General features: G+C 36.9%; 1 protein-coding gene across 5 annotated transcripts in view; it reads right to left on the bottom strand.

Annotated features, from left to right (window-relative positions):
* Positions 1–26,513, bottom strand: part of GPHN (gephyrin) — a 606,903-nt gene that overhangs the window by 138,788 nt on the left and 441,602 nt on the right. For all 5 annotated transcript variants that reach the window (XM_089907851.1, XM_089907850.1, XM_089907848.1 and 2 more), the window contains one exon: positions 23,534–23,576. In XM_089907851.1, the coding sequence (XP_089763977.1) occupies positions 23,534–23,576 (43 nt within the window). The remainder of the gene's footprint in view (positions 1–23,533; positions 23,577–26,513) is intronic.

The raw sequence follows: 26,513 nt of genomic DNA, 5'->3' as shown, positions 1-26,513 counted from the left end.
AAAACTAAAACAACTAAGAAAATGGTAATAGGAACATACATTATCGATAATTACCCTAAATGTAAATGGATTAAATGCTCCCACCAAAAGACACAGACTGGCGGAATGGATACAAAAACAAGAGGCATATATATGCTGTCTACAAGAGACCCACTTCAGACCGAGGGACACATACAGACTGAAAGTGAGGGTATGGAAAAAGATATTCCATGCAAAGGAAAATCAAAAGAAAGCTGGAGTAGCAATTCTCATATCAGAGTTAACAGACTTCAAAATAAAGACTGTTAAAAGAGCCAAAGAAGGACACTACATAATGATCAAGGGATCAATCCAAGAAGAAGATATAACAACTGTAAATATGCACCCAACATAGGAGCACCTCAATACGTAAGGCAAATGCCAACAGGCATAAAAGGGGAAATCGACAGTAACACAATCATAGTATGGGACTTTAACACCCCACTATCACCACTGTACAGACCATCCAAAATGAAAATAAATAAGAAACACAAGCTTTAAATGATACATTAAACAAGATGGACTTAATTGATACTTATAGGACATTCCGATCCAAAAACAACAGAATACACTATCTTCTCAAGTGCTCATGGAACATTCTCCAGGATAGATCATATCTTGGGTCACAAATCAAGCCTTGGTAAATTTAAGAAAGTTGAAATTGTATCAAGTATCTTTTCTGACCACAATGGAATGAGACTAGATATCAATTACAGGAAAAAAAATCTGTAAAAAATACAAACACATGGACGCTAAACAATACACTACTTAATAACCAAGAGATCACTGAAGAAATCAAACAGGAAATCAAAAAATACCTAGAAACAAATGACAATGAAAACATGATGATCCAAAACCTATGGGATGTAGCAAAAGCAGTTCTAAGAGGGAAGTTTACAGCAACACAATCCTACCTCAAGAAACAACAAACCTCTCAAATAAATAACCTAACCTTACACCTAAAGCAACTGGAGAAAAAAGAACAAAAGAATCCCAAAGTTAGCAGAAGGAAAGAAATCATAAAGATCAAACCAGAAATAAATGAAAAAGAAATGAAGGAAATGATAGCAAAGATCAATAAAATTAAAAGCTGGTTCTTTAAGAAGATAAACAAAATTGATAAACTGTTAGCCAGACTCATCAAGAAAAAAAGGAGGAAGACTCAAGTCAATAGAATTAGAAATGAAAAAGGAGAAGTAACAACTGACACTGCAGAAATACAAAGGATCATGAAAGATTACTACAAGCAACTATATGCCAATAAAACGGACAATCTAGAAGAGATGGACAAATGCTTACAAAAGCACAACCTTCTGAGACTGAACCAGGAAGAAATAGAAAATATAAACAGACCAATCACAAGCACTGAAATTGAGACTTTGATTAAAAATCTTCCAACAAACAAAAGCCCACGACCAGATAGCTTCACAGGCGAATTCTATCAAACATTTAGAGAAGAGTTAACACCTATCCTTCTCAAACTCTTCCAAAATATAGCAGAGGGAGGAACACTCCCAAACTCATTCTATGAGGCCACCATCACCCTGATACCAAAACCAGGCAAAGATGTCACAAAAAAAGAAAACTACTGGCCAGTATCACTGATGAACATAGATGCAAAAATCCTCAACAAAATACTAGCAAACAGAATCCAACAGCACATTAAAAGGATCATACAGCATGATCAAGTGGGTTTTATCCCAGGAAGGCAAGCATTCTTCAATATACACAAATCAATCAATCTGATACACCGTATTAACAAATTGAAGGAGAAAAACCATATGATCATCTCAATAGATGCAGAAAAATCTTTCAACAAAATTCAACTCCCATTTATGATAAAAACCGTCCAGAAAGTAGGCATAGAGGGAACTTACCTCAACATAATAAAGGCCATGTATGACAAACCCACAGCCAACATCGTTCTCAATGGTGAAAAACTGAAACCATTTCCTCTATGACCAGGAACAAGACAAGGTTGTCCCCTATCACCAATATTATTCAATATAGTTTTGGAAGTTTTAGCCGCAGTAATCAGAGAAGAAAAAGAAATAAAAGGATTCCAAATCAGAAAAGAAGAAGTAAAGCTGTCACTGTTTGAAGATTACATGATACTATACATAGAGAATCCTAAAAATGCTACTAGAAAACTACCAGAGCTAATCAATGAACTTGGTAGAGTAGCAGGACACAAAACTAATGCACAGAAATCTCTTGCATTCCTATACACTAATGACGAAAAATCTGAAAGAGAAATTAAGGAAACACTCACATTTACCATTGCAACAAAAAGAAAAAATACCTAGGAATAAACCTACCAAAGGAGACAAAAGACCTGTCTCTAAAAAACTATAAGATACTGATGAAAGAAATTAAAGATGATACAAACAGATGGAGAGATATACCATGTTCTTGGATTGGAAGAAACAACACTGTGAAAATGACTATACTACCCAATGTAATCTACAGACTCAATGCAATCCGTATCAAACTACCAACGGCATTTTTCACAGACTAGAACAAAAAATTTCACAATTTGTACAGAAACACAAAAGACCCCAAATAGCCAAAAGCAATCTCGAGAAAGAAAAACAGAGCTGGAGGAATTAGGCTCCCTGACTTCACAGTATACTACAAAGCCACAGTAATCAAGACAGTATGGTACTCGCACAAAAACAGAAATACAGATCAATGGAACAGGATGGAAAGCCCAGAGATAAACCCATGCACATATGGTCACCTTATTTTTGATAAAGGAGGTAAGAATATACAATGGAGAAAAGACAGCCTCTTCAGTAAGTGGTGCTGGGAAAACTGGACAGCTACATGTAAAAGAATGAAGTTAGAACACTCCCTAACACCACACATAAAAATAAACTCAAAATGGATTAAAGACCTAAATGTAAGGCCAGACACTATAAAACTCTTAGAGGAAAACAGGCAGAACACTCCATGACATAAATCACAGCAAGATCCTTTTGGACCCACCTCCTAGAGAAATGGAAATAAAATAAAAAATAAACAAATTGGACCTAATGAAGCTTAAAAGCTTTTGCACAGCAAAAGAAACCATAAACAAGACAAAAAGACAACCCTGAGAATGGGAGAAAATATTTGCAAATGAAGCAACTGACAAAGGATTAATCTCCAAAATTTAGAAGCAGCTCATGCAGCTCAATATCAAAAAAACAGACAACCCAATCCAAAAACGGGCAGAAGACCTAAACGGACATTTCTCCAAAGAACATATACAGACCGCCAACAAACACATGAGAGGATGCTGAACATCACTGATCACTAGAGAAATGCAAATCAAAACTACAATGAAATATCACCTCACACCAGTCAGAATGGCCATCATCAAAAAATCTACGAACAATAAATGCTGGAGAGGGTGTGGAGAAAAGGGAATCTTCTTGTACTGTTGCTGGGAATGTAAATTGATACAGCCACTATGGAGAACAGTATGGCAGTTCCTTAAAAAACTAAAAATAGAACTGCCATATGACCCAGCAATCCCACTTCTGGGCATATACCCTGAGAAAATCATAATTAAAAAAGAGTCAGGTACCACAACTTTCATTGCAGCTCTATTTACAATAGCCAGGACATGGAAGCAACCTTAGTGTCCATTGACAGATCAATGGATAAAGATGTGGCACATATATACAATGGAATATTACTCAGCCAGAAAAAGAAACGAAATTGAGTTATTTGTAGTGAGGTGGATGGATGTAGAGTCTCTCATACAGAGTGAAGTAGTCAGAAAAACAAATACTGTATGCTAACACATATATATGGAATCTAAAAAAAAAAAAAAAAAAGTGGTCCTGAAGAACCTAGGGGCAAGATGGGAATAAAGACGCAGACCTACTAGAGAATGGACTCGAGGACATGGGGAGGGGGAAGGGTAAGCTGGGAGAAAGTGGGAGAGTGGTAGTGTATGTATGGACATATACACACTACCAAATGTAAAATAGCTAGCTAGTGGGAAGCAGTCGCATAGCACAGGAAGATCAGCTGGGTGCTTTGTGACCAGCTACAAGGGTAGGATAGGGAGGGTGGGAGGGAGGGAGACACAAGAGGGAAGAGATATGGGGATATATGTATATGTATAACTGATTCACTTTGTTATAAAGCAGAAACTAACACACCATTGTAAAGCAATTATACTCCAATAAAAATGTTAAAAAAAAAAAAAAGAAAAAAAAGATGTGGGGCCTCCCTGGTGGCGCAGTGGTTGAGAGTCCACCTGGTGATGCAGGGGACACGGGTTCGTGCCCTGGTCCAGGAGGATCCCACATGCCGCGGAGCGGCTGAGCCCGTGAGCCATGGCCGCTGAGCCTGCATGTCCGGAGCCTGTGCTCCGCAACGGGAGAGACCACAACAGTGAGAGGCCCACGTACCGCAAAAAAAAAAAAAAAAAGATGTGGCACATATATACAATGGAATATTACTCAGCCATAAAAAGAAATGAAACTGAGTTATTTGTAGTGAGGTGGATGGACCTAGAGACTGTCATACGGAGTGAAGTCAGTCAGAAATAGAAAAATAAATACTGTATGCTAACACATAAATATGGAATCTAAAAAAAAAAAAAGGTTATGAAGAACCTAGGGACAGGACAGGAATAAAGATGCAGACATAGAGAATGGACTTGAGGACGTGGGGAGGGGGAAGGGTAAGCTGGGATGAAGTGAGAGAGTGGCATGGACTTATATACACTACCAGATGTAAAATAGATAGCCTTATATATACTACCAAATGTAAAATAGCTAGCTAGTGGGAAGCAGCTGCATAGCACAGGGAGATCAGCTGAGTGCTTTGTGACCACCTAGAGGGGTGGGGTAGGGAGGGTGTGAGGGAGATGCAAGAGGGAGGAGATATGGGGATATATGTATATGTATAGCTGATTCACTTTGTTATAAAGGAGAAACTAACACACCATTGTAAAGCAATTATACTCCAGTAAAGATGTTTAAAAAAAAGAAGAAAGTCAGTTCTGTCGTTGTATAACCCAAATCCCGAAGCCTCTATTTTACTTCTTTTACAGTTTGTTCAAATACTCTCCAGAAATTAGCATAGAATTTTACACACAGTTAAATGAAGAAGAATGCCTTTTCACCAAATTAGGTGCAGATAAATTATTTTGCACTCTAGGGATATTTCTGCCTAGATAAATAAAGTTGACTACTATGTTAGAATGAGAATTGAAACATGACCTTACTATACTATTGTTTTCATAATCATAACTTTATTAATCCAGAAACTTCTTGCCCAGGAAGATAAAACTTCAAATAACTTTATTACTCAATCTAGGAATTTTCTGAAAGAGCTATTAGCTCTTTTGCGTGTGTGTGTGTGTGTGTGTGTGTGTGTTTCTTCTTTTATGTATGTATGTATGTATGTATGTATGTATGTATGTATGGCTGTGTTGGGTCTTCATTGCTGCATGTGGGCTTTCACTAGTTGTGGTGGGGGGGGGCTACTCTTTGTTGTGGTGCCCAGGCTTCCCATTGTGGTGGCTTCTCTTGTTGCAGAGCGTGGGCTCTAGGCACAGGGGCTTCAGTAGTTGTGGCATGCGGGCTCAGTAGTTGTGGCGCGTCGGCTTAGTTGCTCTGCGGCATGTGGGATCTTCCCGGACCAGGGCTCGAACCCATGTCCCCTGCATTGGCAGACGGATTCTTAACCACTTCACTGCCAGGTAAATCCCGACCCATTAGCTCTTAAATAGACAGTATCAAAGACAGTTTAAACACCAAGACTATTTTAAGCCCTCATCCACAAATCCCTGTGTGCTGGGGGTGGGGTGGGGGTGGGGGCCCTGGGCACTGCTGTGGTACACAACCTCTTTCCAGGGAGTGAGGCATGCTGTGGGCACATGGCCCTGGTCTCCACTGCTGGCCATGAGGTGGCCTACTGCAGAACTAGCAATTGGCCTGGGCTGCCTGGCCCTAAGCCCTGCCTGGAAAAGCAGGTGGGAGGAAAAGTGGGGAGGGGTGCCTGGAGTCTGGCACAGCAGATCATATTAATCCCAAATTTGGCATTGATATGCTGGTTTCACTTTGGGGCAAGAAAATGAAAGAGATATTTGTGTGATAAAAGTTCCTCCAGAGATGAAATATACAGATTGTGTATATTGTGTATACAGATTGTGTATATACACATTGTGATTGGGAATGGAATCTCCATCAGATACTTACATGTCATGGCCTACCTAGTTCACTGTGAAATGTACAAATGCCTGAGATATAAAAGTGAGCCTCACATTAAGATCCAAAGGAAGACAGATTGAAAGATTTAATATTGTTAAGATGGTAATAGTACCCAAAGCAATCTATGGATTCACTGTAATACCCATCAAAGTCCCAAAGATCTTTTTCTTTTCCCCAGAAATGGAAAAGCCAATCCTCAAATTCATATGAAATGGCAAGGGGCCCCAAAGAGACAAAACAATATTGAAAAATAAGAATAAGGCTGAAGGATTCTCACTGCCCGATTTTAAAACTTACTACAAATCTACAGTAATCAAAACAACGTAATATTGGCATAATGATAGACATATAGATTAATGGAATAGAGAGTTCAGAAATAAACCAATTCACCTATAGTAAGTTGATTTTTGACCAGGATGCCAAGACCATTGAATGGGGGAAAGAATAGTCTCTTTAACAAATGGCACTGGGACAACTGGATATCCATATGCAAAAGAATGACTGGATCACTACCTCACACTATATACAAAAATTAACTCAAAATGGATCAATGACCTAAATATATAAGAGCTAAAACCATACAAGTCTTAGAAGAAAACATAGGAGTAAAGTTTCATCACTTTGGATTTGGCAATGAAATCTTAGATAGGATATCAAAAGCACACACAACAAAAGAAAACATATATATATAAAACTTCATCAAAATTAAAAACTTTTGTGCATCAAAGAACATTATCAAGAAAGTGAAGAGATAACCTAGACAGTGGGAGAAAGTATTTGCAAATGATATATCTGATAAGGTCTAGTACCCAGAATATATAAAGAATTCCTACAATCAACAACAAAAAGACAAGCCACCTGAATAAAAACTGGACAAAAGACTTCAAAAGATAGTTCTCCAAAGAAGATACACAAATGGCCAAGAAGTACATGAAAAGATGCTCCACATCATTTCTCATTAGGGAAATGCAAATGAAAACCAAAATGAGATACCACTTCATTTCTACTAGAATGGTTATAATGAAAAAAACAAAAAACATAAAACAAAAAACGAAAAACAAAGTAACAAGTTTTGGCAAGGATGTGGAGAAATTGGAATCCTTGTACACTGCTGCTGAGAATGTACAATGGCTCAGCCACTGTGAAAAATAGTTTGGCAGCTCCTCACAAAGTTAAACATAGAATTAATATATGATCCAGCAATTCTACCTCCTAGGTATATACCCCAAAGAACTGAAAATAGGTACTCAAACAAATGTAGGTACAGGCATGTTCAAATCAGCACTATTCACAACAGCCAAAAGGTGGAAACACAAATGTTCATAAACTGACCAATGCATAAACAAAATGTGGTATAAATATACAGTGGAATTTTATGCAGCCATAACAAGGAATGAAATACTAACACATGCTACAACATGGATGAACCTTGAAAACATTAAGCTAAGTAAAAGAAGCTAGATAAAAATCGTCACATATTACATTCATCTGAAATTGTATGATTCCATTGATATGAAATATTCAGAATAGGCAAATCCTTAGAGGCAGAAAGCAGACTGGTGGTTGTCAGGGGCTGGGGAATGGAGAGTAACTGCTTAAAGGGTATGGTGTTTCCCTTTGGGGTGATGAAAATGTTTTGGAACTAGACAGAGGTGGTGGTTGCACGACATTATAAATTTACTAAATACCACCGAATTATTGACTTTAAATGATTAATAATTTTACATTATGTGAATTTCACCTCAATTAAAAAAATTAAAAGGAAAGACACTGATGATTGGTTTTATGTGGACTTTGGCAGCCATGGTAATTCATTTGATGTTCTAGAAACCAGAGAAACCTACCAACTAGAGAAATTACGGATCATGTACTCATATGACATTTAGTTTAGATAGCATCTAACATTACCTAAAGATTTCATTTTTGGAATTGAAGATGACACTTCATCTCTGAGTCCAGTGGAATTTGAGTATGAATGAAGTGAAATGAACTATTTTAGTCATTTCAGATTGGGAATGACTCATTTCTCTGAAAAATATAACTCCTTATCGCTACATAGTTTGGTTAGGTTGTTATTAACATAAGCCTTACCTGTGTCCTGGGTACTCATGCTGACTGACACGTGAAGACTGTAGCTAAATGACTGAATACACCAAAAAAATCCATATGTTCAAGTCATAACTTTAACATGTTGTCTTTATTTTTGGGGATCCCTGCAGGATTTCCTGGAGTTAGCATTGGCCCTTTTGTTCAACTTGAGCTTTGCTCAGGTTGTAATTAATTTTACTTACATGCAAATCTATTCTGTAGAGTAGAAAGGCCAAAATTAAAGTAAAACCAAACAAAGCCACACACCATACACACAAAATCCTTGTCTTGCTGTATCCACCCATCTTACACTGTTACATCATGATCTTTACCCAATTCTAATCAAACTGTCACAATGAAAAACTCAACTTAAACCTAGCTTCAAAATATCATAAATACCTCAATGTTGAGCGCACACTGGCATGCTACTAATACTCTGTTAAGGTGGTATTCTCCCTGGCTACACTAACCTCATATTTGTGGGGAGTCAACATTCAACAGTCTTAGAGGCCATAAGGAGACCCAGTCAAGACTGACCCCTTCCCGCCAAAGCGCAAGGTTCTTGATTTGACAACAGCAAGCTCCTCTGAGACCCCTTGACCCTCCTGCTTTGGGGAATGGGAGTGTCTCTAATCACCACAGTGAGATAAGTCTCACATTAGACTGAGCACTCATTTATTTTCTTTGAGCTCCCCAACAGCTAAATTTATTTTGTCTTGTAGGAATAAGGAACCCATCTTCTTACTAACATTACTGTTTGTCTCTGTCTATCCTTGTCATTTTCTGTTGTACCTCTATAAGGGGAAAATTCATATGGAAAAATATGGGCGTAGGCCCCAATAAGTCTATTTTGCAAACTGGCTCTGGGAATTGAGAGGTTCAGGTTTCTTCTCAAAGTGGTGTCCTTTCATTAAGCTTTGCCCTGGGTTACCCATCAACCTCTGAGAACTTCCCTTGTTCTTATTTTGTTAGTGAGAGTCTGACTGTGGAAGAGAGCTCCCCTTCAAAGCTTTTGATGCTCTGGAACTACAAATACGTCAGTTTGTAGTTGGACAGTCCACTCATTAGGTTGGGGAGTCTGATGTATGAGGTGTCCAAGCAACACCTTGGATGGACTATTCACAGGTTCTCGTTTGCGTTAGTCTAAACTTAAATCTATGCCTCTATCCAGGCCAGGATCCTACTTTTTACATGCATTTATGTTATACCCCAAATCTATGTATTTATCTTTAATTTCACCAAGGATAATTTAGAATTATAGTGCTCACTTTGGGGAACTTCTGTTATAAACAAAATTGTTTGAGAGGTGCTGTAGGACAAAAAAGGAACAAAATTCCAAACATCTAATGGGCTGGATATTTTTGATTGGTGTGAGGAAATAACCAAAAGAAATTCAGATTCCAAAATTGCTTAAAGAAATTCCTTGGCAAAGGCAAAATAAAAATGTGAAAAACTTAAAATAATGTTTGTTTAGATCCTCCAAAATCATACCTTGAACCTAGTGGATTTTATCTTATTTCTCTTTCCCCATCCTATACTCCTCCATTTCCCTCCATCCATCTCTCCCTCTGTTCCACTCCCCTTTCCTTGTGGCTGGCCAGAAACTTCCAAAGCTCAGTTACCTCTTAAAGTTTAACTTCCTTCAGAACAGAAAAAAATCCCCTTATGGTTGATTTTAAGCTCCGTTCTTCCTCTGAGCTGAGAGTCATCAATGACTTTCCAAAGCCTAGAAAGGGCAGAATGAAATTTGCAGAGAAATTTGGAATAATTTTAAGAACATACCCAGGGCTTCCAGTTCTATAACAATTAGTTCTTATGTTTGTGGAAGCTTGAGACGCAAAAAATTCCATGAGAAAGCAGAATTGAAGAACCTGAGGGTAACTCAGAAGAACCTAAACTGCACAGGAAACCAGAGGGGTTTAGAAAAGCTAGAGAAGTTGGTCATAGTCTTTTGGAGGCGATTCCAGAAGTCCTGCCTGAGAAAGTAGACTGGGCTCTGACTTAGTCTTACAAGCAAGGGAAGGATAACATTGGAGACCTCAGGGATAGGCTCTTTAACAGTTTTAGACAGCACTCAGGAGTAGATGTTAAAGCAGATGTGACTCCTAACTCTCTTCTACATTTTTGTAAACAGTCTTAAGCCAAATAGGGGATTTAGTAGGCAAGCAAAAACTAGTATGGGAAGTAATGCCACTGCCAGAACTCAAGCACCTTGCTGAATATTTTGAGAGTCTTAGAACAAAAACAAAATAAAACTCAGAATAAATTGATAGCGTTAGAGATAAAACAACTAGATGTTTCTACCAGGGTCAGTAAATCCCAAAAGAGAGGAATCTCTTGATAAAGATACTTACAGATACTATATAAAAAAGGATATTGGAAAAAGAGCTATCTTGTGTTAGCTAAGAAGCTAAAGGGGAAAAAAAATAAATTAATGAGGGGTATTTTTTGTTTTACCCTTAAATTCCCAGGGAGAAATTTCTCTAAATATTAAAGGAGAACCTTGCCAAAAAAAATTTTTTTTTTTTTTTTATTGACATAGAGGCACTCGACCACTGTTACACAATCTCCCCCATGGGGTAACAAAACCTACTCAGTGGGTATCTCTAATAATCCTTTTGTTGGTTCCATGTCATTCATAACTGTTATCCTTGGACATTTAACAAAATAACATTCTTCCTTCTTCTGTGATATCATACCTGCTAACTTGCTAGGCAGGGTATACTATAATGGAATTGTTAAATCTTTTCCTGATGGTTTCTTTCTTGAAATCTCTGAGGACTCCCTTATTTGCAAAGAGAATATAGCTAATTTGGAAATTGACTTACTAGTATATTTGTGTTTAAATCAACCCTAAATTGAAGATCTGAAGGAGATGCCAGACTTTTTCATTCTGTGAGCAAAAATTCTATGAATATAGGGAGGATTACAGGGGCTGAACCTATTAGTACCCAAATCAAGCCATTGAAACCTATACCCCAAAGTGTAAAATGCTCTCTTGAACCAGAAGCTAAAGAAGCACTAAAACTAACAGGTAAAAGTAAATAGAGAAAAGATGCAACATATGTTGTACTAGTTTTTGTAACACTTCTATCCCTCAGTCAAAATACTGCATGGGTGGGGAGAGGGATTTGTTCAGCACAACAGGCCCATAATAGAATAGTCATTTCCCACTTCCATGTAGTACCAATCCCCAAACGTATTTTATCTTCAGTACCTCCTGAGGCTGCATATTTGACTGTGGAGATTTATGTTCTGCTTTCTTTAATGACTCTTTAGGTCAAAATAGTCAATATTTGTTTGCCTTCTCCTGAGAAAATACAAAATATACTTTGACTGTTATGTTGCAAAGATTTACTGAAACACTCTCCTACTTTTCACAAGTCCTCAACCAGGACCTTAAGACTTTATATTTCCCTGTGATCCTACTCTAATTCAACATGTGGGTAACGTTGTGTTCTAAAGATGGAGTGAGCTCTAAGATTGATTCCATCTATCCACTTACTTTTTTAACTCACAAAGAGGATAAAGTTTCCAAAGAGAAGTTACAACTTTGTCTAAGTAAAGTTCATTACCTAGAACATGATTTCTCTCAAGGAAGTAAATCTCTTACTCCTGACAGAATATGGACTTTAACTAAGAGATAATAAAAAGGATTCTTGAGTCTCACTGACTGTCGTGGGCCATGCGTTCCCAACTTTTCTGCAATTGCCATGCCAAAAAAAGACTTAACCAAGTCCTTTGAAAGTGAACCTCTTCCCTAGGCACCAAACATGAACAGGCCTTTTGTGAGTTAAAATTAGCTCTTTACTAACTTCCTACTTAATTTTTATAAAATTTCATCCCTAGGATATGATCCTTTGTCAGAGGCAAATCTTCCCAGATGGCAGAACTCTGTGAGCACACCAGAAGTTTTAGTTAGCTACAGATATTAGGGTTAATATATGCATTGACAGTAGATTTGCTTTTGGGTTATTCCATGATTTTGAAATGCTTTGGAAACAAGGAAGGGTTCTTGACCTCAGAAGGAATCTCAGTTAAGAATGGTTAGCAATTTAGGGGCTTCTGTGGTGGTCCAATGGTTAAGACTCCACACTCCCAATGCTGCGGGCCCAGGTTCGTTCCCGGGTCGGGGAACTAGATCCCGCATGCCGTAACTAAAGATCCCACGTGCTGCAATGAAGATCCCGCGTGTGGTAACTAAGACCCAGCGCAGCCAAATAAATTAAAAAAAAAAAAAAAAGGTTAGCAATTTATAGAAATTTTAAGTGCTCTAATGCTTCCTGAGGAAGTGGCTATTATAAAAATAGGAGCTCAAACAAAAGGAGATAATATGGAAGCTAGAGGAAATGTCTTGACTAATCATCATGCCAGACAGACAGCCTTCACTAAAATTATAGCCCTTATAATACCCCAAGGGACCAAGTGTTTGCTTCAAAAGCGAATTGAGTTCAAAGCCCCTATTATAGAATGCTAGCAATCAGCTCCAGTCAGAAAAGAGGTACCACGAGAAAGCTGGGTATAAATTGCACTATTAGCTATTTAGCAGCACTGAAGGACTTCAAACAGAATCTTATAAAAATTTTACATGAAATTACCCACAAGTTAAAGAAGAAATTTGCCACTGTACATAATTAATACTGATGGGAAGCTTTACTCTATCTCATCTGTCACCACTATAATCCTGGTAAGAATATAAAGGTGGGACATGGATAAGAGTCCAAAACTCAGGGCCCCCTCCTGAGGTTTAAACACCTCCAAATGGGTTTCATGAAACTACTCTCTGGGTTTTGAATATGTTCATGGTGATTGTTTACTTATTCTTAGGATGGTTTGAAGCCTTCCCTTGATAAAGAGCTATAACTCTAATAGTAGGAAAATTTTCTTGATTTCATGTTCCCAATCCAGGGAATTCTGACCTTTCTCTCTAGTGATGGAGGCATCCATTTTCCTGGGCCTATTACTAAAGAGTTTTGGAAAGATATGCCACTTACTAATTTCACCCCCAATCTTCAGGAAAGGTAGAGAGAACAAACATAGAGACTCTTGAACTTCCATGACCTAAGGCATTGTCTTTAATGGCAACGAGATCAAATCTTTCTGTGGTTCATCAACTCTCCCACATACATCTAGGAATATCTCCTTAAATTCCACACTATTGCAAGCAGATATGGCTAAATATTGCAAGGAATTATTCATGCCATACACCAAGTCTTATAAACAGGTACAAGCAGCCTTTCATCAACAACCTTTTAAATAACCTTGTATGACCTAAAACCCAGAGAAGTGGTCTTTTGGAAGAGACATCAGAGAAAGACAGCTCTGGAACCCCGTTGGACCTTATCAAGTACTGTTAGTAATCAGCACAGCTATACAACTCTAAAGGTTTGATCCTTGGATTCATGTCTCCCAAAGAGGCATAATCCATTCCTGAATTGGTAGATTTTAAGCCGAGGAGTTTTTAGAAATCCTCTAGAAACAGACAATTCTCTGAAAGAGACATCCTCCATCCAAGACCTTTGACCATATGAGTGTAGGGAGCTTCTACCCAAGATCCATAGAATAAGAAGGTGGACTGCCACAGTTTTATCTGCATTCTATTGTTCTTTATTTTCATTGTTATTTTCTTCCCTTTCTTCCCCTGGTTTAATGTTTCTTTAACTGTTATCTATATTGCCCTATTCTTAATATTGCACTTCGTTTGCATCCTTAATCATTCATTGGTATGTATCTAATACTTGGCTGTTATTTACTTGTGAACTAGCTAAAGCATACAACCAAACTGGTTTTGCACTACATTATTATTATTATTTTTGGTAGCCACCCAGATTCCTTTGGTTCCACTTCCTCATAATGAATCTGTTGGTTTCCTGGGGAACTATACTCAACTATTAGGTGACTTTTCCAATGACAAACTATATAACAAAGAGATGGAAATCTAAAACCCTTTCTTAGGTCATACCTAGAAGACAAGGTTCTTGACGCCACCAAAATAATTCTCTAATTTTTTTGGGTGGGAAGCAAACTTTGAAAGAAATAGAACTTGTAAGGGAACTAAGAAGCAACAATGTATTATTTGGAGGCTGTCTCACTTTTATACACCTTACAAGTTACTATTTTTCTTTTGCTTCAGATCCTCTAAATGGACTCAACACTTTAAATTTTATTGTATGGTGCAGAATTATTTTTGATGAGTGGCTCCAAATGTTATAACATATTTGATAAGCACTTATGGGTATTTTGGTCCCAAATAGGTCATTGGGTGTTCCCCAATTACTGGTATTGGATTTGTGGTACAAAGCCTACAGACTGGATAGGATCTTACTATCTTTGTAAACTGATGCCTGCCTTCAGCAGAGTCCCCAGCATCATCCAAGATCCATTTTTAAGCCATCAGTTTCTTTTTGAAGAAAAAAAAGATTGTTAGATAATTTAATTTTTAAAAAAGTAGGAAAAGTGGACCTTGATTTAAGAATAAATATCATGATCACTCCAGAGAAATTCTGGATTTCTTTCTTCCTTTCTCAAGCCTCTTTACTTCAAGCTTTACAAGAGGCGCAGAAAGTAGGGAGTGTGCTACATGCTCTGATTCAGAGACTAGTAGGTGAGTTAGATAATGCCACCAAGACTAAAGAACTCCTCATTTGAAACATGAAATTACAGTGGCAGTGGCTCAGCTGCTTTAGATATAATATTGGCCTTTGAAGGAAAACATGTGCTGCTTTTAGATAAGAATGTTGTTCTTACATGCCTGTATACGTCTCTGGAATCATTTATATTACTAAAAGGGTCCAGTAAGCAAACAAAGAAGTCAGAAAATTGGGTAGTTTGGCTAATAACCCTATATCTTCTTCTAAAAACTCCTCAGATTGGCTTAATTTTGTTTTTGTTTCTCTCCCCAGTTTTATTGAGATATAATTGACATGCAGCATTGTAAGTTTAAGGTGTACAGAATAATTTGACTTTCATATATTGTGAAATGGTTAATAGAATAAGTTTATTTAACATCCATCACCTCATATAGATACAAAAGAAAAAGAAATTTTTTTCTTGTGATGAGAACTCTAGGGACCTATACTCTAACAACTATCAAATATACCATACAATAATGTTAACTATAGTCACCGTGTTGTACATTATATCCTCAGTACCTGTGTGCCTTATATCTGGGAGTTTGTACCTTTTGACCACCTTCATCCAGTTCTCCTAACACACACTCCCTGCCTCTGGTAACCACAAATCTGATCTCCTTTTCTAGGAGTTTTTTTTGATTGTTATGATAAGTGAGATCATACAGGGTTTATCTTTCTTTGATTTATTTCACTTAACATAATGCCCTCAAGGTCCATCCTTGTTGTTGCAAATAGCAAGAATTCCTTCCTTTTTAAGGCTGAATAATATTCCATTGGGGGTGTGTGTGTGTGTGTGTGTGTGTCTATGTGTGTGTGTATACATGACACAACTACTTTATCCATTCATCCATTGGCGGACATAAGTTCTTTCCATGTCTCAGCTATTGTAAATAATGCTGCTATGAATAAGGGATGTAGATATCTTTTCAACATAGTGTTTTTGTTTCCTTTGGATATATTCACAGAAGTAGCATTGCTGAGTAGTATGGAAGTTCTATTTTTAATTTTTTCAGAAATCTCCATACTGTTTTCCCTGTTGCCTGCATCAAATTACAGTCCCACCAACAATGAATGAGGGTTCCCTTTTCTTCCCATCCTTGCCAGCATTTGTTATCCCTTGTGTTTTTGATGAAAGCCATTTTGACAGGCATGAGGCGATATCTTATTATGATTTTGATTTGCATTTCCCTTATGATTAGTGATGTTGAGTGCCTTTTTCATGTACCTGTTGGTCATTCGTATATCTTCTTTGGAAAAATATCTATTCAGGTCTTTTTATACTGGATTTTTAATTTATTTATTTTTGCTATTGAGTTGTATGAGCTTTTTATATACTTTTAATATATCCTTATCAGGTATTCAGTTTGCAAATATTTTTTTCCCATTCTATAGGTTGTCTTTTCATTTTGTTAATAGTTTCTTTTGCCATGCAGAAGCTTTTTAGTTTGATGTAGTCCCACTTGCTTACTTTTTATTTTGTTGCCTGTCCCGTAGGTGTAATATCCAAAATATCATCGACAAAGTCCATGTAAAGCAGCAGTCCCCAATCTTTTTGGCACCAGGGACTGGTTTTGTTGAAGACAATATTTCCACGGACTGGGGTGGCGGGGGAGGATGGTTCAGGTGGTAATGCAAGTGGTGGGAAGCATGGTTCAGGTGGTAATGTGAGTGATGGGGAGCGGCAGAAGAAGCTTCGCTCACTCATCCGCTGCTCATGTCCTGCTGTGCGGCCCAGGTCCTAACAGGCTGCAGATTGGCACCGGGCTATGGCCCAGGGGTTGGGGACAACTGATGTAAAGGAACTTTTTTCCTGTGCTTTCTTCTAGGAGTTTTATGGTTTCTGGTCTTACATTTAAGTCTTTTAAGTCATTTCCAGTTAAGTTTTGTAAGCGGTGTAAGACAGGTGTCTACTTTCCTTCTTTTATTTTAAATATTTATTTATTTGGTTGTGCTGGGTCTTAGTTGTGGCAGGCGGTCTCCTTAGTTGCAGCTCGTTGATTCCTTAGTTGTGGCAGGTGGGCTCCTTAGCTGCGGCTTGAGGTCTCCTTAGTTGCAGCTTGCTGGTTCCTGAGTTGCGGCACGTGGACTCCTTAGTTACAGCAGGCAGCCTCCTTAGTTGTGGCATGCGAACTCTTAGGTGCAGCACGCATGTGGGATCTAGTTCCCTGACCAGGGATCAAACCTGGACACCCTGCACTGGGAGCTCAGAGTCTTAAACACTGTGCCACCAGAGAAGTCCTTAGTTTCCTTCTTTTAAATATGAATATCCAATTTCCCCAGCACCATTTATGGAATAGTCTTTTCTCCATTGAATATCCTTTGCTTCCTTGTCAAATATCAGTTGGCTGTATATGCATGGATTTATTTCTGGGCTCTTGATTCTGTTCCATTGGTCTATGTGTCTGTTTTTATGCCAGAACCATACTATATGATTATTATAGTTTTATAATATGGCTTAAAATCAGGATGTGTGATGGCTCCCATTTTGTTCTCCTTTCTCAGGATAGCTTTGGCTATTCTGGGTCTTTCATGATTCCATACAAATTTTAGGATTTTTGTTTTCCACTTCTGTGAAAAATGCCATTGGAATTTTTTTTTTACATAAATTTATGTATTTATTTTACTTTTGGCTACACTGAGTCTTTGTTGCCTCATGCGGGCTTTCTCTAGTTGCGGCGAGCAGGGGTTACTCTTGGCTGCAGTACGCGGGCTTCTCATTGCGGTGGCTTCTCTTGTTGTGGAGCATGGACTCTAGGCACATGGGCTTTAGTAGTTGCGGCATGCGTGCTCAGTAGTTGTGGCTCACAGGCTCTAGAATGCAGGCTCAGTAGTTATGGCACATGGGCTTAGTTACTTAGTTGTTCCACAGCATGTGGAATCTTTCTGGACCAGGGCTTGAACCCGTGTCCCCTGCACTGGCAGGTGGATTCTCAACCACTACACCACCAGGGAAGCCCACCATTGGAATCTTGATAGGAATAGTCTACTGTCTATAGATGGCTTTGGGTAGTATGAACATTTTTAACAATATTAATTTTTCCAATCTATGAACAAAGGATACTTGTCCATTTATGTGTGTCTTCTTTGACTTCTTTCATCAACGTCTTGTAGTTTTCAGTGTAGAGATCTTTCACCTCCTTGGTTAAATTTATTCTTAAGTATTTTATTCTTTTCGAAGCTACTATAAATGGGATCATTTTCTTTATTTCTTTTTCAGATAATTGTTAGTTCAGATAAGCTACTGAATTTTTGTGTGTCAATTTTGTATTCTGCAACTTTACTGAATTCATTGATCAGTTCTGTTTTTTGGTGGAGTCTTTAGGATTTTCTCTATATATAATCATGTCATCTGCAAATACAGACTGCTTTGTTTCTTCTTTTCCAATTCTGATGCTTTTAATTTCTTTTTCTTGATTGACTGCTCTGTCTAGAACTTCTAGTAATACGTTAAGTAGGGATGACGAAAGTGAGCACCCTTATCTTATACCTGATCTTAGAGGAAAAGCTTTCAACTTTTCACCATTGAGTATGATGTTAGCTGTGAGCTTACCATATATGGCCTTTATTATGCTGAGGTACATTCCTTCTATACCTATAAATTTGTTAAGAGTTTATTTTTTTATCATGAACAAATGTTGAGTTTTGTCAAATGCTTTTTCTGTGTCTACTGAGATTATCATATGATTTTTTTCTTTCACTCTATTAATGTGATGCATCCCATTTATTTATTTGCATATATTGAGCTGTCCTTGTAACCCAGGAGTAAATCTTAATTGATCACAGGGAATGATCTTTTTAATGTACTGATAAATTCAGTTTGCTAGTATTTTATTGAGAATTTTTGTATCTATATTCATTAGGGATATTGGCCTGTAGGTTTCTTTTCTTGTGGTATCTTTTTCTGGCTTTGATATCAGGGTAATGCTGGTCTTATGAGTTTGGGAGTGTTTCCTTCTCTTCAATTTTTGGGAAGAGTTTGAGAAAGATCAGTGTTAATTCTTCTTTAAATATCTGGTAAAATTAACCAGTGATGTTATCTGTTCTTGGCTTTTTTTTTTGTTGTTGGGAGATTTTTGATTATTGATTCAATCTCCTTACTAGTATTTGGTCTCTTCAGATCTTCTATTTCTTCCTGATTCAGTCTTGATAGGCTGTATGTTTCTAAGAGTTTTTCCATTTCTTCTATGTTGTCCAGTTTGTTGACATATAGTTGTTCTTGGCTTAATTTTGGACACTTTTGGATCCTGGCTGAAAAAAGGACTACAAACTCTGATCATAATCCTTCTCACATTTGTGTAGCAGGGTTCAGATGTGAGACCTCCACAGTCCTAAATGTTGCTATATAGCTGCTGTCTCATTCAATAGTTCAATAAATGACCATCCAACAACAACAAACACAGGCAAACTGACACTTATGAAGGTTGAAAAAACTTTCCTAGATAGTTGATGTAATACTGTGATTCCTTAAGTAAGGGTGAAGGTCTAGATTGATTGATTGATCACATCCTTAGATGTTAATGGTCTATCTTTCAGCTTAGGCTGATCACAAGGGGAATTCTGATACCTGAAACCATCTGTAAATGCACAGCTTACTGTTTTCATTAGCATAACATTACTATTCCATTGTCTTTATCAGCATAACTTTATTATTCCAGAAGATTCTTCCTTGGAAGATAAAAGTTATAAATAACTTTATTGCTCATTCCAGAAGCTTCTTAAACAGAAAGCACCAACAAACGGTTTATACACCAAGACTCAGAAGTCCTTGCCTTGCCATGTCCGTGATTTCTAAATGATTATATCATGATCCTTATTTAATTCTAATCAAGCCCACATTAAAAGAACTGCTTTAAATCAAATTTCAAAACCTCATAAATATCCTGACTTTGCCGTTCCCTTTCTGAGACTGAGACTAAGACTTTGTTGAAGTGGCACTCTCTCTCACCAGAGTAAGAATAAACTCAGCCTTTTATCAACAGGTTGTTTTAATATTGGTCAAAAAGTTCATTTGGTTTTTTTCTGTAAGACGGCTCTAGTAGTGCTTACTTGTCTTTAACTTCATTCGAAACAATTTTGTTAGATTGTATTGTGACAGCTACAATATCAGTGTGCATTAAAAAAATACCGTATCAAAATTGGTGAATTTTTGTGTAGCCATTTTAACATTGAAGATGGAAGAAAAAAAGCAACATTTTCGGCATGCTTTATTATTTCAAGAAAGGTAAAAACGCAACTGAAACCCAAAAAAAGATTTGTGCACTGTATGGAGAAGGTGCTGTGACTGATCGAATGTGTCAAAAGTGGTTTGCGAAGCTTTGTGCTGGAGATTTCTCACTGGACGACGCTCCACGGTCGGGTAGGCCAGTTGAAGTTGATAGCGATCAAATCGAGACATTCACTGAGAACAATCATCGTTATACTCCACGTGGGAGATAGCCGACATATTCAAAATATCCAAATCAAGCACTGAAAATCATTTGCACAAGCTTGGTTATGTTAATCGCTTTGATGTTTGGGTTCCACATAAGTTCAGTGAAAAAAACCTTCTTGACCATATTTCCGCATGCGATTCTCTACTTAAACATAACAAAAACGGACTGTTTTTTAAAACAAATTGTGACGGGCTATGAAAAGTGGATATTGTACAATAATGTGTAATGGAAGAGATCATGGGGCAAGCAAAATGAACCACCACCAACCACACCAAAGACCAGTTTTCATCCAAAGAAGGTGATGTTGTGTATATGGTGAAATTGGAAGGGAGTCCTCTATTATGAGCTCCTTCCGGAAAACCAAATGATTAATTCCAACAATTACTGCTCCCAGTTAGACTCACTGAAAGCAGCACTCGACGAAAAGCATCCAGAATTAGTCAACAGAAAATGTATAATCTTCCACCAGGGTAATGCAAGACCACATGTTTCTTTGATGACCAGGCAAAAACTGTTACAGCTTGGCTGGGAAGTTCTGATTCATCTGCCATATTCACCAGATATTGCACCTTCAGATTTCCATTTATTTCGGTCTTTACAAAATTTTCTTAATGAAAAAAATTTCAATTCCCTAGAAGACTGTAAAAGGCACCTGGAACAGTTCCTTGCTCAAAAAGATAAAAAGTTTTGGGAAGACGGAATTATAAAGTTGCCTGAAAAATGGCAGAACGTAGTGGAACAAAAGGGTGAATACATTGTTCAATAAAGTTCTTGGTGAAAATGAAAAATGTGTCTCTTGTTTTTACTTCAAAACCGAAGGAACTTTTTGGCCAATTCAATAGTTTTGCGGTGCTAAAGGAAAGTTACCTCTTGCTTGAACAAAGTTACCAAAGTTAACTCTTCCTTGGACAATTCTGAACAAGCTCTATTAAGTTCTAACTTTTTTCCTTTCTCTAGTATCTGCTGATTTTTGCTTTGATACATTTTTATATGTGCTAAAAAATAAGTTGATCATAGTTTTCTTTTTATTAGCTACATTTTGGAAATGTTTTCCTTGAGGATAGTTAATTCAGTAAGTAAATGAAAAAATGATTAAAATAGAAGAAACTGTATGGGGTATACAAGAAGGATTAGTCACCTTGCCTTGGGGGAACTCAGAGAAGCCATCACAGAGGAGATCACACTTGAACTGAGTATGGAAGGATAAGTAAGAGTTTTCTAGGAAAATAAGGGGAATGGATATTTTATGCTCTGAGGGAAAGGGTCCCAAGGAATAGAGGCAGGACATAGCACTGAGAGAATGGGAGAACTGCTAATAGGGTCTCTATGACTGCAATATAGTACTACATGGCAAAGGAAGAAAAAAAAAAAGATAAAAGTAGACTAAATAAGCAATGAGATTAAGAAGTTCAGAGGTAGAACAGCTCATGAAAAGTCCTGGGTGTGGCTATGGGCATGAGTATGAGTTACTAAAGCAGTATTGAGAGGAACGACCTTAAACTTATAGAACTCACAGAACTAAGAGGCTACAATGTCGGATGGGCTCTCTACATGGATCTAAATGGCTATATGGACCATCTACATGATTATTTTATCCTAAGAAAAGGTGAACAGAAAAACCTGGACCATCATAAGGTCCATCCAAAGTGATTAACAACCAACAAGCCAGTTAGAGCATAAGTGAAATGAAAGCAGTTCTAACAGCACAAAGATCCATGATAGAGGTGAAAAAGGTTTCAAAGAAATCTGTTCTCAGTAAGAAATTTTTTTAATTCCTAATCACCACAATCACTATCAGTGATCCATCATCATCTCAGGATCAACAATAAATGGAAATCATACAGTAATCGTCAAAAATGTCATTTTAAAATTTCATTTATTTCTATTGTTTTATTTTAGTAAATATTGAATCATCACTTCCTTGACTCTTAGTTTTCTCAACCTTAGGTCTTAAGAAGGGATTATAGGACTTTACATCTCCTATTATTGAAGCACCTCCCTCAGATTCACACGCCTGTCAGATGTTATGAAAACTCACAAAAGTATACAAGTTAAACATGCCTGTTTGCATTTATTTTTATATAACTCTAATATGAAGGTCCTGGACAAACAACTGAAGTGTGCTTGCCTAATAACTCAAGGTTTTCAAGCTAAGGTAGCAGATTTACAACACAGAAATGGGAAAATCTTACATTAAAAAAAATAAAATGAAACAAAATTTTACCTCTTTGAAGTTCTCCAGGTACTTTTTAAATTGTTAAATAATACAGACATTCTACTGTAAATAGAAATCATTCCATTTACTAAAACTCCCAGTGGTATAAGGACGGACCCATTTCAGTATGGTCCTCCTGCACTTCTTCTCTTGATAATGATCAGGAAGAAGATAGGGTGATACCATTAATATTAAGTGACAGAGAACAATATCTACAAAATTAGCATTTATACAGCACTTTTCTCTTAGAATCCCAAAGCTTTCAAGGCACAACCTTTGATGTCACATCATTTCAAGGATACAGGTAAGGAAAAGCTATTTATATTTCCTTTTTATAAGATAGGAAAATGAATAATACACAAAGTCAGAAAATGAATAATACACAAAGTCAAATGACTTCCATGCAAATGTTACTGGTGATAAAACAGAAAAATAAGGTTTCTTCATCTTTGGTTTAGGGCACTATGTTCTGAAATATGCTGCCTGTGAAGATAACATCTTTTAGGAATTCATATTCACAAAATGATTATGATGTACCTGCTTAGGGGTCCTTTTTTTCTTTTTTATATTCATTTAGTGGATTTATATTACATTATTTTCAGTTAGTCTGTTTTCAAATAACTTTTTGGCAGTGGGGCAATTAAAGAGGGTTCTCATCTTGGAGTCACAGAGGAGCTCATTACTACCCTAACCAGTAGTGCTGTCAAAGTTCTGATGTCAGAACTTGCAAAAACAATTGTGATAAGGGAAATATTCATTAATATATTGATACTGTTATTTTTAGAAGGCAAAAGCTCTAAAATTCATATTCTTGACATAAACTTTCCCCATTGCTCTTCTTCATTCTTTCACCAAAATGTCATTTTTAGCTTTCCTTCTTGTTGAACCACAAGTTCTAATCCAGTAGTCCATCTGAAATAATGATATACTCACTGGCTCTGAGAATGTTCTCCTTGCTGCTGCACCTGGACTGGACCTGCAGAGAGAGCATAAACTCAGTAATTTAGGGCTCATAACAGAGATAGCCAGATATGTATATTTAATGGGCAAACTCCTGAGGTCTAGGAGCAAAGGCTTTATGTATCTCACATATAAAAACATGTTAATAAAAATATGTCACACTTATTCCATATATTTTTAATTTTTCCTTTTCTTACTTAAAGAAAGGACTGATTTCTAGAAAAAAAAATTGGGGGCACAATATTGTACATGGGACAAGGGTAAAACTAATGGCATTTTTAAATTGATGTGTATTGGAAATTAGTATATGGGAAAAAATTCAAGTTACCACATATTCAGTTGTGAATTCAGATGCTTAATATTAAAGATACTGTGCTTATCTCTTGACTAAAATAATAATGCAATTCAAGTAATAAAGCTGTAATCAAATGTTCATTGGTAGTCATTTTTAGTTACATATGTTAATGAGGGGAAAAGAGAAATCTTCATATACAATATTTACATGTGAGTCTAATAACCTTTGTTATTTACTGATTATAATAATTGATTATAATTATAATATTAGTTATGAAAGATGTTTCAATTAGAAATCAATGAAATTGAAGTCATTTATTTGCCAGTTCTTAAGTGTGTATATAGTTATCAATCAGAAACTCATGCTGATTCAAATATTTCAGGTCAAAGTGGAACATTCTTTTACATGTTGCAAAACTGATGAATTCAAGGGCCATGCTGGATGGCATTGACACTTGTTGATTTCAGAGGCAACTGTATTGAAACTCCACACCTCTTCTTCCCACTCCCCAGCAGCTTGCCCCAAATGGTATACACAGCAAATTAATTTCTATCGCTTAACACAGTCTACTATTGTAATGAAACAATTATGAAAGTAATGTTGCAACTTAGGGTGGGTAATGGTTGTCCTTCCCTGAAAAAAACAATTGTTAATGTTTAAAGAAACAACAATAAAAAAAATCACATACACACAAGACACACCAAAAAAAAAAAAAAAAAGAGAGGAAATATAATTCCGGATGTTAAAGTTATTCCCTTTTGGCCCAGAGTGTTTAATTAGTTTTAAATACACTAGAATGAAGAAGCTAATCTGTAAGATAATATTCTTATATTCTTTTTTCGAAGTTTTATTGGAGAACAATGCTGGACCAAATGGGAAAGAAATTAATGACTACTTAAAGAAAACAATACAGTAAGGAAGACACGAGAGCAAGGAAAAGAAAAAAAAGAGAGAGAGGTTTGAGGAGGGTAAATCTAGTAGATATAAAAGTATGGTCTTATAGAAGGGGGCAATATGTAAATGCAGAATGTTCTGCTATTTCTTATTGAAAATTCATACCAAGAGGGTAAGAATGACCAATGAACTTGCTGCAAAATAAACAAGCAAGTTGGCATACCATGGAATGAAAATAAGTGTTAACTATATCACTAAAGCCTTAAAGGAGAAAAGAAACAAACAGTAATAGACAAATTAATAGACAAGCTTAATAAAGAGATAAACTACATTTTAAAAACGATTCAAAGAACACAGGAGATAGCCAAAAGAGTGAGAGAAAAATCTGGAGAGAGAAGGAAAAGAAAGGGGAAAATGTTGAAGGACAAAAACAGAATTCAAAGAAGTCAAATGGAAGTCAAGAAAGTCTTCAACAGGATGTAGAAACAGAAGGAGCCAAACCCATAGCGCAAAGCAACGTTTGCGAATGGAAAGCAGCTCCTTTGATCAGTAATAGTTACTCTTAAGTCGTATCCTCTATTCCTCCAGAGTTCATCTTTAAGCCCTTCCAATCTAGAGTGGAGCTAGTGTATGGATAGAAACAAGAGATTTACAATGAACAGAGCAGTTCAGATGAGTAGTTCAAATTGTCTCATCAAATGTTTCAACAGACTTATATAATGTCTAAATGGAAATGGAGGTGAAGTACTAGCTGGCTTTACCAAAAAAAGCAAACCAAATCAAAACCACAATAAAAAAAACACTCTCTCCCTTTCTTAGGTGGCCTAAAAATTAACAAAAAATTCATTCATAGCATTAATTTTTTTAAAGTAGTTTTTTTTTTTTAATTTACTTTTTAATTTATTTTTGGCTGCGTTGGGTCTTTGTTGCTGTGTGAGGGTTTTTCTCTAGTTGCAGCAAGCAGGGGCTATTGTTCGTTGCGGTGTGCAGGCTTCTCATTGCAGTGGCTTCTCTTATTGCAGAGCAGGGGCTCTAGGCACGCAGGCTTCAGTAGTTCTGGCACATGGGCTCAGTAGTTGTGGCTCACAGGCTCTAGAGCGCAGACTCAGTAGTTGTGGCACATGGGCTTAGCCACTCTGCGGCATGTGGGATCTTGCCGGACCAGGGCTTGAACCCACGTCCCCTGGATTGGCAGGCGGATTCTTAACCACTGAGCCACCAGGGAAGTCCCTCATAGCATGAATTTAATAAAGAAACCCAAGTCTTGCTTTGTGGCACATCAGTTTAGAACGATATATTTCAAACAGTTTTGAAGAGAAATTTGGATGATGAGAAAAATTCAATATTCTGAATCTGGGTTCAAAAATTGCCAACATCAGTATAACCAATGTCTTCTCATTTACATTACATTGGCTATTTGACCCAGATTTGAGGGAAATCACTTTTAAAAATCAATGATTAAATGAACTTCTTTACTGTAGTGATTTTGAGTACACATTAAAAAATTGAGAAAATTAATTTAAAACATTTTAATACTTATGTGTGCAGTAGATGCCCTTTTCTGTACCATGAAACTTGTCATCATTATAATACTGACTTAATTTAATAAAATCCCAATATGAAGACTTTGCCTAGCTCACAATGTAATGGGATTTACTTGAAAGAATAAAGTTGAGAAACAACTATTGTTCTCACGATATGGACTATAAAAAAGGTAACACAGGTCTGTTTCAAGTTTTATGATTTGCTGTTGTTTTTCTTTAT

Source organism: Delphinapterus leucas, chromosome 2, assembly GCF_059928025.1.
Source record: "Delphinapterus leucas isolate spDelLeu-1000000601 "Yukka" chromosome 2, BTC_Dleu_Yukka2, whole genome shotgun sequence".
NCBI lineage: Eukaryota > Metazoa > Chordata > Mammalia > Artiodactyla > Monodontidae > Delphinapterus > Delphinapterus leucas.
Note: the sequence above shows the minus strand (reverse complement) of the source record. Positions and strands in the feature narration are given on the sequence as shown.